The sequence below is a fragment of the Chaetodon auriga genome, chromosome 4 (genome assembly GCF_051107435.1).
Source record: "Chaetodon auriga isolate fChaAug3 chromosome 4, fChaAug3.hap1, whole genome shotgun sequence".
Taxonomy (NCBI): Eukaryota; Metazoa; Chordata; class Actinopteri; order Chaetodontiformes; family Chaetodontidae; genus Chaetodon; species Chaetodon auriga.
In genome coordinates this window covers 5,656,591-5,668,166 of record NC_135077.1, presented here as the reverse complement: position 1 = coordinate 5,668,166, position 11,576 = coordinate 5,656,591, and the positions used below count along the sequence as shown (strand labels likewise).

At 41.3% G+C, this 11,576-nt stretch overlaps 1 protein-coding gene across 6 annotated transcripts; it reads left to right on the top strand.

Annotated features, from left to right (window-relative positions):
* The first annotated feature begins 2,909 nt into the window (after positions 1-2,909).
* On the top strand, positions 2,910-10,117 carry LOC143319530 (lysozyme g-like). 6 transcript variants are annotated; one of them, XM_076728588.1, is made up of 8 exons: positions 2,910-3,108; positions 3,286-3,327; positions 4,567-4,602; positions 4,789-4,821; positions 9,062-9,139; positions 9,312-9,526; positions 9,619-9,769; positions 9,856-10,117. In XM_076728588.1, the coding sequence occupies exons 1-8, from the start codon at positions 3,099-3,101 to the stop codon at positions 9,990-9,992; spliced, it is 702 nt and encodes a 233-aa protein (XP_076584703.1). In that variant the 5' UTR covers positions 2,910-3,098; the 3' UTR covers positions 9,993-10,117. The 6 variants fall into 6 exon arrangements, with proteins under 6 accessions (XP_076584703.1, XP_076584700.1, XP_076584701.1 ...); XM_076728585.1 differs by lacking the exons at positions 9,062-9,139; positions 9,312-9,526; positions 9,619-9,769; positions 9,856-10,117 and adding exons at positions 5,028-5,102; positions 5,190-5,434; positions 5,527-5,683; positions 5,770-6,047 and having other exon boundaries at positions 2,912-3,108; XM_076728586.1 differs by lacking the exons at positions 4,789-4,821; positions 9,062-9,139; positions 9,312-9,526; positions 9,619-9,769; positions 9,856-10,117 and adding exons at positions 5,028-5,102; positions 5,190-5,434; positions 5,527-5,683; positions 5,770-6,047 and having other exon boundaries at positions 2,912-3,108.
* Positions 10,118-11,576: the final 1,459 nt, after the last annotated feature.

Genomic DNA, 11,576 nt, shown 5'->3' with positions numbered 1-11,576 from the left:
CATCACACGGTAATAACTTAACTATTCCAACTCAAAGGCTTCGGCTGAAATTCAATCCCAAATACAACAGAAAGGGTAACTACCTCACTTCTCAGTCACCCACTTTTTGGCACCAGCAGAATGAATGGAGGGCATCTGTTTCGACTTGTTTGATTTACACCTGCTGTGGTAAGTGAGCAGACCTGACATCTCAAATGTCACACAACTGTGGTCATGGAAAAAGAGCAAAGCTTCAAGATTCAAGTTCCACATTTTCATTTACACAGATGCCATCTGAGGTCTCTTTGTTCCACTTTCATTGTCACCCAGCACAGGAAGGAAACTCATGCTCAGGTCAACCTTTCAGGGTGTGCCTGATGCCCTCAGTGCTGAACTTTTGACCGTGTAACTTTAGAACATGAAAATAAAACATTTCTCTTAGATTGAATTTGAGAAACACACAAGCTCAAATCCAGTAAAATGTCTTTAATTCTGACAGTGACTAACAGTAAGATTACTCAGAATAAAGTTCATGGTAAAAGACTGAGTATCACCTCCACAGATTTCAGTTGCTGGTCTTCAAAATTTCAATCATTATCAACTTCTGATAAGGACTTAAAATGAAACAGATGTAGATGTAAGCAAAGTTGATGTACCTGCATGATATTTGCAATTTCTGGGTTGTATCAGCTAAAATAAATGTAATGGAAAAAAGTAATATAGACGTGTGAATTTTTATTTACAAATCTCAATATTCCTAAAATGAAAGGGAGTTTCCAGGTGGAGCAGTTGCATTTTCTGCTTTGCCTAGTTCACAGCCTGCTGCAGTAAGCTGTTCCTGTTACACAGCCACAGAGATGGGAAGTAACGACGTACAAGTAACGAAGTACTGTAACGAAGTACATTTTTTTGGTATCTGTACTTTACTGAGTATTTATTTTTCTGAGTACTTTTTACTTTTATCCGTTACATGCTTTAGGTAGCGTGCTTGTTTTTTCCACGCTAACTCACTTCAGTAACTTCAACGAGAGATTCGTTAATGTGAGGACTATGGAACCGAACCAGGCAGCAACATGTCCGACACAGAGGTGCAGGACAGTGAAGTGGCAGCAGTAAACCCTGACGACTCCACGTCGGAGGACGAGCCAGGTGGACGGGACGAACAGGCTCCTGCCCAGAATTACCACCCATGGCCTTACGTGTTTGGGGTTGTGTTTAGAGACAGTGTTTTATCAGAATGTTCATGGTTTGAGTACCTCAATTCAGTTGATTCAGAAAATGCCTAAAATTCATTTCATTGAGCAGCTAGCGTGGGTCTACAGTAGCCCTGTACCGTGTGATACTGTAGTTCTCAGATGGACTCAAACTCAACTTGATATGTTTCTAAGACCCGATTTGTATGGACTAAATCCAGCCTGAATCAGATCTGTACCATATTCAGACTCAACTCTGATTGGTATTAACATCACGTGACCATTAAAACCAGTCAGAATTCAATCTGTTTGTGGCACAGATCTGATTCAGGCTGGATTTGGGGCCTATGAGTGTGTTGTGATTAGTGTTGCTGCCTGGTTCGGTTCCGCAGTCCTCACATCAATGGATCTCTTGTTGAAGTTACTTAAGTTGGTTAATGTGAGAACAACACTACCTGCAGCCTGTGAGTTGAGAAAGGCGTGTGTGTGTGTTTCTGGGTTTATGCCCATTAAAATTTCAGAGCCAGTCTGTATGTTTTGCTGAACCTGAAGGTGAAAAATGTTAAGCAGAGGGGAAGATGGGCAGAATAAAAAGGAGGTGGACAGAAATTGGGGATGATAAGATGGAGGAAGGTGATGGGTTTGTTTAAAAAGCACGTTGGTTTTTTTGTTACTCTAAATTTGTTTACAGCCAAGTTGTCTCTAATTTACACTGACGGCTACATCCAGCCTGAATCAGATCTGTACCATATTCAGACTGAACTCTGATTGGTATTAACATCACGTGACCATTAAAACCAGTCGGAATTCAGTCCGTTTGTGGCACAGATCTGATTCAGGCTGGTGGCTGGATTTGGCTGCTGCCTGCCAGTGTAATTGGGGAGGAAAGAGATGGGTGGAAAATAGAGGAAGGTGAGGGGTTTATGTTTACGAAGCACTTTTCTTTTTGTTTTTTTGCTCTTAACTTAAGTTCAATGCATTCTGTACACATGGCTGAAACACTTATTTACTGTACACATGTACTTGACTGTGCTGCTGTCTGATTAAAAATATAAACTTGATTTCAAGAGGTGGGTCTACTTTCCATGATACTTTACATCAGTTTGGAAACCAATCCTTGGCCAATGGCCAGTTTTAACTAAGACGTGTTTGGAGTTTAACGTTAAGACCTGATTAAATGTTTGATCACATAAATGTCCTCTAAATCCTAACAGTCTTCTGAAAAAAAAAGGTTTCTATATCAGCACAAACCTGTTTGAAGATGCTCATAGTGCTGCGCCATGAGCTTGTAGATCTGTTATTTATGAAAGTGTAATTGTATAAGTGTTTAAAATCTAAAGTGATACAGATCAGGTCCTAACGGGTTAATAGCCTTCAAATTACCCATTATATGATGTGAGGTTAAGAGGTTACAGTTGGCTTTACACAGAAACGACTGGTAAAAAAAAATACTTTGTATTTTTACTCTAAAAGTACATTTCATAGACTGTACTTTTCACTTTTTACTTGAGTAATTATTTCAGTGAGTACTTTTACTTTTACCAAAGTCTTTTTTTTTTCACAAGTACTTGTACTTTTACTGAGTACAGAATGTGAGTACTTTTCCCATCTCTGCACAGCCAGGGCTATCTGATCCTAAACCCCTCTTTAGCCGAGAAATTGGACAGCAGACAACATGAGGAAGCCAAAGTGAAACCAAAAGTAAACCACAGGTATAAATATAGTCGTCCTGCTTGCCCACCCATAGAGTGGACAGAGGGGCGCTGTGCTGCAGGGCAGAATAGAGTAACAGGCGAGATAAAGTCAGTGATAGTGGAACTTAAACTAGCCATTAAACACACCTGCAGTGAACAGAGGGACAGTGTGCAACAGGTCTGTTGGTGATAGTTCCAGTATTCAGCTTCAAGTGGACCGTCTCAGGAGAAAATGGGAGCTGGTAAGAGCTTGTGCTGTTTAAAATCCATAAAGCGCTTGTGGTGTATAAACCCACGACCCTGAAGAGGAAATACTGGAATGTTTGTGTTGAAGCTGTGCAGCAGTCTGGACTATGTCTGTGGTGCTCAATAGTCTGGTTATTAACATTTTTGTACGTTATGTTACTTTTGTGTTTCAGTTTTCACATATTTTTCAACTTCAAGCCAGTCCGACAGCTCAGGTAAACTCTGCAGTGGACAAACACGAGCCTATTTGATCTGACTATGTTTCGTAAGATGAAAGGGAGTTTCCAGGCGGAGCTGTTGCATTTTCTGCTTTGCCTAGTTCTGGGGCTGGGCGATAAAATGATAACCATATGTCTCGCGACACATACGTAATCGATATCAATAATAAAAAAAAACACGTTCGACAGTTCGAGGAGTGAGATAAGTAGAAAGTGGGCGCTGCAACGAGCGAAAAAAATTGTCGATAAAACAGGGAACGTCAGCTCGCCAGTATGACAGTTTTTTGGATTTTATAAGTCGGACCGTAGTGAGACCAGTGTGGTCTGTAAAGTATGCAAGACCGTCGTCCCCACCAAGACCGGTTAATACCACAAACCTGTTTAACCACCTTAGCCGCGCTCACCCTTCGGAGCGCAGCCGTATTCGCCAACGTCCAACATCCGTACCGCAGCACCGCCGCACAAGCAGCAGACCGCCATGCAGAGGTGCTCTGCTTCAGCGCCTTATGATAAATCATCGAAAAGGCACAAAGACATAGCGGAGGCAGTGGCATCATATAGATAAAGACATACTTCCGCTGAGCACTGTGGAGAAGACAGCTTATAAAAACCTCTTACACGTTTTTTTTTTTTTTTTTTTTTTTTTTAGCACACTTGCAATAAAAATATAATTAAATAGTGCACCATGTTTAGAGTAAGAATTACTAAAGTTACTCATATGTCTAGGCTGGTTTTATAGTTCAATCAGTGTTACTGTCTCTCATGTTTTTTTTGTTGTATGTTACAGATGTCAAGTCTACCTCAGTTTCTGCTTTGTTTACAAAACGCTGCACATGTTTGAAAACATTTTATTCACCAGAAGGTGAATCAGCTTGTGAACTTCCTGACCCTAAACCTGCAGAAAAAAAGTTCTCAGGTTTCTCTCTGTTTACATTTTTACACTTTTATTTACATTTATTATTTGTGTGTTTTCTATGGTCGTGTTGACATTTCCTTTCCGTTCTGTCTTGAGAGCTGAGGGGATCATAATCAGAGGAAGGTTAAATTTAAAATAAAAATGTTTAAATTTAATGTATTTTTCTCCTGGTCCTTATTTTAAATAGGTCATAAAAAATATCAATAATTATCTCTATCGACCGATATAAAACACTTATCTCGTGATACCGTTTTCAGCCATATCGCCCAGCCCTACCTAGTTCACAGCCTGCTGCAGTCAGCTGTAGTGATGCTGTTCAGCTTCAAGTGGACCGTCTCAGGAGAAAATGGGAAATGGTAAGAGCTTGTGCTGTTTAAAATCCATAAAGCGCTTGTGGTGTATAAACCCACAACCCTGAAGAGGAAATACTGGAATGTTTGTGTTGAAGCTGTGCAGCAGTCTGGACTATGTCTGTGGTGCTCAATAGTCTGGTTATTAACATTTTTGTACGTTATGTTACTTTTGTGTTTCTGTTTTCAAAGATTCATCAACTTCAAGCCAGTCCGACTGCTCAGGTAAACTCTGCAGTGGACAAACACGAGCCTATTTGATCTGATGAGCATAATCATGAAGCTTGCATCTACAATAACCATCTATATATATCTGCAGTCAAACTACAGTCAGTGCACTGACTGGAAGATCGATGCATAGACGTCTTTGTGCTAATGTTGATGTGTAGGTGTGTTGATGAAAAGTAGTCTAATTAATGGAACATTTGCAGGTTATGGAAACATCATGAAAGTTCAAACTTCTGGTGCTTCGTGGGACACAGCTCAGCAGGATGGGCCGGGGTCAGGTAAAGTCTGCAGTGGAGAAATGTGAGCTGATTTGATCAAAAATGTAGAAAAAGTAAACTTATCACCTTCATCGTCTGCATCCACAGTGTCAAAAGAAGATTGGAATGAGTCTCACGGTCTGGAGGCATCACACACCATGGCAAAAACCGATGCAGACAGAATGAGAAAGTACAGGCGTAAAATCGACAAAGTGGGAAGTGAACATGGAATCGACCCCTCCCTCATTGCCGCCATCATCTCCAGAGAGTCCAGGGCTGGAAATACACTCCATAATGGCTGGGGAGACTATGACCCAGTCAGAAAAGAGTATAATGCCTGGGGATTGATGCAGGTTGTAATAGATACTACTGTTTTACACACATCCTCTTGGTTGAACCTCACATTACAATACAATGATAGCAGTGTGTATTCTCATTCCTGTAGGTTGATGTTAATCCTAATGGAGGTGATCACACTCCAGAGGGCGAATGGGACAGTAAGAAACACCTCCGCCAAGCCACCAAGATTTTGGTGGATTTCATCAAAAACATACAAGGCAAAAAAAGCTTTTCTGGCCTGAGCAAGGAGCAGCAGCTGAAAGGTTTGATTTAGCCAATAGACTCACACATGTACCGACTCTCTGCAGGCTTTGCTTAGCTTCATTCTCACTTGTATTTGTTTCTGCAGGAGGGATAGCAGCCTACAATACGGGGGATGGAAATGTCCATACTTATGAACGAGTGGATGAAAACACAACAGGCAAAGACTACTCCAATGATGTTGTTGCCAGAGCTCAGTGGTACAAAGAACATAGAAGTAGATGGGACTGTCTGCAATGAAAATCTCTTATAAACTATGAAGGAAACAGTCTGTTGATGATGATGATGATGATGATGTGTGCCCTGTGTCAGAACTTAAGCTAAATAAATATAATGCAAAGCAAACCCACCAACGATATTTGTGTTCTTTTGGAAAATACAGTCCTCTCTGTGTGACAGGGTGTCTGCAGGGTTCATCAAGTCCAACACAAGTCTTCTTGAGACCTTCTTAATGCCAAATAGGTCACAACTAAATATCTGTTTCACAATCACATCAGCCAATACATTTGGCCTACAATTACTGATTAATGCAGTATTTTTTCTGTATTGTCCAGCAGTATAGAACAATAATTCATGATTAAAGCTACCTGGAGAAATGATTGGATAGATAAACCAACTGAAAATGATTCATTTATTTAAGTTTTTTTTTTTCTCTTTTAAAATCAACTCTTGCTCATTATGTGACAATGAGCTTCATAACTACTGTGGCAAGCAGAAGTGACAGTATTTGCTGCAGGTCTGAACCAACTAAACAAGACAGAAGAGCCTCCTGCAGATACCCTGTGTGATCATTTGCTGTAATGCAGAAAAGTGTTATTCACTGTAGTCTTACGTACTTCATTGCACTGCTGTTGGGGCAGCTTTTGGATTTAGGAGGTTTGTGGATTTATATTATAAATCACTTTATATCAACGGTGCGCCACATGAATTCCACCAATCTGTTTCAATTGAAAGTGCCATCATGCGCAGGTAGTGTCAAACGTGTGTGTCAGAGCTACATTTCTGCAGCAAATCTGTGTTCTGTGGGGGGACAATAAAAGTTCAGCTGGACATAAACCTGGAGTTCTGGCCTCACATGATCACAGATCTGCAGAGAATATGGACAAATTGTGCGAAAATGAACAGCATTTCCCTGGAAAAACTCCCATGATTTCAAAACCGAATTCATTGACTTCTTCAATAATGCCATTTATTATCTGTTGAGAAACAAAACAAAACAAAAAACACACATAATGGTAAACATTCTTGTACATAAATATAAAACACAGTGTGAAACATGAGAGTAACTCAGAATAAGACCAGTATCTTTCTTCCCTCAGTTAAATGCAAAATATAAACTATAGCTTTGGATGTAAGATTTGACCTGATCATAACAATAACACAGCCAGTAGCTTTGTGTCCTGATTGTGTTTCTGCTGGTGGAGGAATGAAGATGTGGACTTGGCTGTGTCAGTCAGCGGTAGGTGCAGTGGTGCTCCTGGTGCTGCCTCAGGTCCACTTTGTGCTGGAAGCCGTAGAGAGATAAAGCTGCAGTACTATTAATCCACAAACATGACAATAAAACACAGGGACTTCTGATATTTAAAAAAAATAATAATAACACTTGCATACTTTTACTTTTATCAGGGTTTGAAGCAGGACTTTTACTTGCAGTGGAGCGTTTTCACAGTGTGCTATTACTACTTTAGAAAAGGATCCGGATACTTCTTCCACCACTGCTTAGTGCTCAGTGTTGCAAATGATTCCAATAAAGATTGATAATAAGAAAAAAATGATATGCCACGAATTGAAACACGGTGAAACTGGATGCCATTGGAGGTTTGTGAATTAGTGCACAAAATGAGAAATGTACTTAAATTCTCAGAAAATGTCACAGGGTTTGGTTGGTGGCTGGTGGGGGTTCAGTTTGGGGATACTATGAAGGAGATTCAGTTTCCGTTCAAGTTAGCTGCAGAAACTAACTCAGTTCTGTTTTTGCTTGTGTTCAGTTCTGTTCACAGGTCTGGCCTCTTTAGTCCCAGTTCACCTGCACTCTCACAGCGAGGTGAGCTCACAGCAGCAGTATTTCTGTTTGTCTTCTGAGTGAGATGCTGAGGTGCCTCTTTAGACTGTTAACCATTCTATAACCACGATCAATATGTTTTATTTGTGAAGGGGCTCGAATTGTATGGCTGTGATTGACGGAGGATTTTGTTTTATACCTCTCGCTGTCAGCTCCAAAAATAAACGGAGACGGCCTCCAAAGACATCCATGGTTTGGGCCTCCTTCTCCCAACACATTGCAGAGTACTCTAGAGTCCACCGGTTGCATATGGTCACACCCTGCACTGTCTTGTTTCCCTTCCGGTTTCCTGTTTGTTGAACTCTGAATGCGACTGCAGAAAATATTAACTGCTCCTTGGAAATGTTGCTTTCTCAAGCACAGAGGCAAGACTGGACTGAATGGAGGACATCTGTTTCCACCTGTTTGATGCACATCTGCAGTGATAAGTGAGCAGACCTGACATCTGAAGTGTTACACAACTGTGCCCATTGAAAGAGAGCAAAGTTTAAAGCATCAAGTTCAACATTTCCATTTACACAGATGTCAGCTGAGGTCTCTTTGTTTCATTAATGTCATGATTTTCTCCTCTTGCTCCACAGGCAATCCAGGGGGAGCAGCTGCATTTACATCTTTGCCTAGTTTACAGCCTGCTGCAGTAAGCTGCGGTGATGCTGTTCCTGTAAGACAGTCAGGGCTATTTCTTTTAAGTCAGTTGCTTTCCCCTCTTGCTTCGCTCGCCCTCCATCCAGGCCTGCTGAATAACCCCCTCTTCAGGCGAGAAATGGAATAGCAGACTAGACGAGGAAGTCATTGTGAAACCAAAAGTGAACACATAGGCTTAAAAACGGGCACCCTGCGTGCTTACACACCAAAGAGTGGACAGAGGGACGCTGTGCTGCAGATCTCACCTTCCAGTTTCAAGGCGACTCTCAGAAGTGGAAGCAGGAAAGATGGGTAGGTGCTTTTGTCATTTTACTGTTGTTCGAAGTTCACTTTTATCTGTGAACATGCTTGTGGTATAAACACTGAAGAACGAAACACTGAAATATTTTTTCTTATGGAACCATAGTCAGTCTGATCACCTTACCTTTACGCTGAGTCTTTATATTTTAAAAGGTGACATTGTAACAACACACTTTATTTGTCCTTCACCACGTTCTGTTTTTGTGTCTGTGTAGAATCTGTTGTGCCAGGCACGCAGCACTACTTTTGTTCTTTGTTGTAAAGATGTGTAGGTTTATGTAACGGAAGCTACCTTGAAGTCCTCACGCTTTGTGCTAATGTTGATGTGTAGGTGTGTTGATGAAAAATAGTCTAATAAATGGAACATTTGCAGGTTATGGAAACATCATGGACGTTCAGACTACTGGCGCTTCAATGCAAACATCTCAGCAGGATAGGCTGGGCTATTCAGGTAAACTCTGCAATGGAGAAACAAGAGCTGATTTGATCAAAAATGTAGAAAAAGTAAAGTTATCGCCTTCATCATCTGCATCCACAGTGCTTCAATATCTGTGGACTGGCAGGGGGGAAAATTAAGTTGTTGCACTGAGGCCATAATCATGTCCTCTGACTTGTATCTGAAGGTGTGAGGGCATCACACGCCATGGCACAAGAAGATGCAGGCAGAATGGAAACGTACAGGTCTAGAATCAACGAAGTGGGAAGTGAACATGGAATCGACCCCGCTCTCATTGCTGCCATCATCTCCAGAGAGTCCAGGGCTGGAAATGCACTCAAAGATGGCTGGGGAGACTATGACCCAGTCAGAGGAGTGTATAATGCCTGGGGATTGATGCAGGTTGTAATAGATACTACTGTTTTACACACATCCTCTTGGTTGAACCTCACATTACAATACAATGATAGCAGTGTGTATTCTCATTCCTGTAGGTTGATGTTAATCCTAATGGAGGTAATCACACTCCAGAGGGCGAATGGGACAGTAAGCAACACCTCCGCCAAGCCACCGGGATTTTGGTGTATTTCATCAAAAAGATGCAACACAAATTTTCTGGCCTGAGCAAGGAGCAGCAGCTGAAAGGTTTGATTTAGCCAATAGACTCACACATGCACCGACTCTCTGCAGGCTTTGCTTAGCTTCATTCTCACTTGTATTTGTTTCTGCAGGAGGGATAGCAGCCTACAATATGGGGGATGGAAATGTCCATACTTATGAACGAGTGGATGAAAAAACAACAGGCAGAGACTACTCCAATGATGTTGTTGCCAGAGCTCAGTGGTACAAAACGCATGGAGGCTTTTAACAGCTGGGACTGTCCACACTGAAAATCATGATGAAATACTCTGATGATGATGATGATGATGATGATTGATGATGTGTGTCCTGTGTCAGAACTTAAGCTAAATAAATATAACGCAAAACAAACCCACCAATGATATTTCTGTTCTTTTGGAAAATACAGTGCTCTCTGTGTGACAGGGTGTCATCAAGTTCAACCTAAGTCTTCTTGAGACCTTTTTAATTCATTTTACCACATTTTTAATACCGATCTGTTTCAACAGAAAGTGCCATCATGTATAAGAACTATCAAACATGTGTGTCAGGGCTTCATTTCTACAGTAAATCTGTGTTCTGTGGAGGGAAATGCAAGTGCAGCTGCATTAAAACTTTGGAGTTCTGCCCTCACATGATTGCAGATCTGCAGAGAATATGGACAAATCATGTGGGAAAGACGAGAACATCTCCCTACAAAGTGAATTTACTGGCTGATATCTTTATTGTTGCCAGTCATCATTAATTTGCTCTGTCAAATGAATAATTTCAGAGTTAAAGCCTCCCTGTGTCTGTTACACTCTGTGGGGTTATTCTTAAATCATGTTTTTTCATGATTTATAGTCATGTGGCAACTATTCAGGCCTGAGGAAGGGATTCCTCTGCAGGGGAGAGCAGAAGCAAGATTAGGCAGTGATAGCGAAGCGGAAACTAGCCAATAAACATGCCCAGCCTATGAAGCAAACATGAGTGAGGAGAGGGTGAGGGCTCTCGTTTGAGAGTAAAAACTAATCATAGCTAGTCTGGTGGGTGGCAGCAGTATTCACTCTTCTCTGTCTGCCAGGACACATTAATAAGGAGTCAAGAGGTACTGATTTCCTAATAAATGTACTGATGGATATTCATGGTAATGGTCTGGAATAACAAAGAAAAATACAGGATACCTCAAGGTAAAGCATACCCAACAACCTTCATCATACAAATGACATCAATAACTTTGAACAACATAAACATCAACCAGTGAGCAAAGAGACTGCATAATGAGTGCCTGGTTATGCTGGAAGTCAGTCGAGCAGCCTGCACAAACTCCATTACAAATACAAAGGATTCATGCTGTTTGCTATGCCGCATGAGAAGAGCTAACACTGCCCTCTGGTGGCTAAGTTTTACAACTGCAAGGTGACTGGACACAATTAGGACACACTACATCGGCACCACACGTTTCTGCAAGTTAGCATGCAAGTCTGTATCCTCATGTTACACATTTAAAATATGAGGCTCGTTAACCAAACATGCACAGAAGTCTCTGGATACCACAGAGCATTTCAAAACATCACACGGTAATAACTTAACTATTCCAACTCAAAGGCTTCGGCTGAAATTCAATCCCAAATACAACAGAAAGGGTAACTACCTCACTTCTCAGTCACCCACTTTTTGGCACCAGCAGAATGAATGGAGGGCATCTGTTTCGACTTGTTTGATTTACACCTGCTGTGGTAAGTGAGCAGACCTGACATCTCAAATGTCACACAACTGTGGTCATGGAAAAAGAGCAAAGCTTCAAGATTCAAGTTCCACATTTTCATTTACACAGATGCCACCTGAGGTCTCT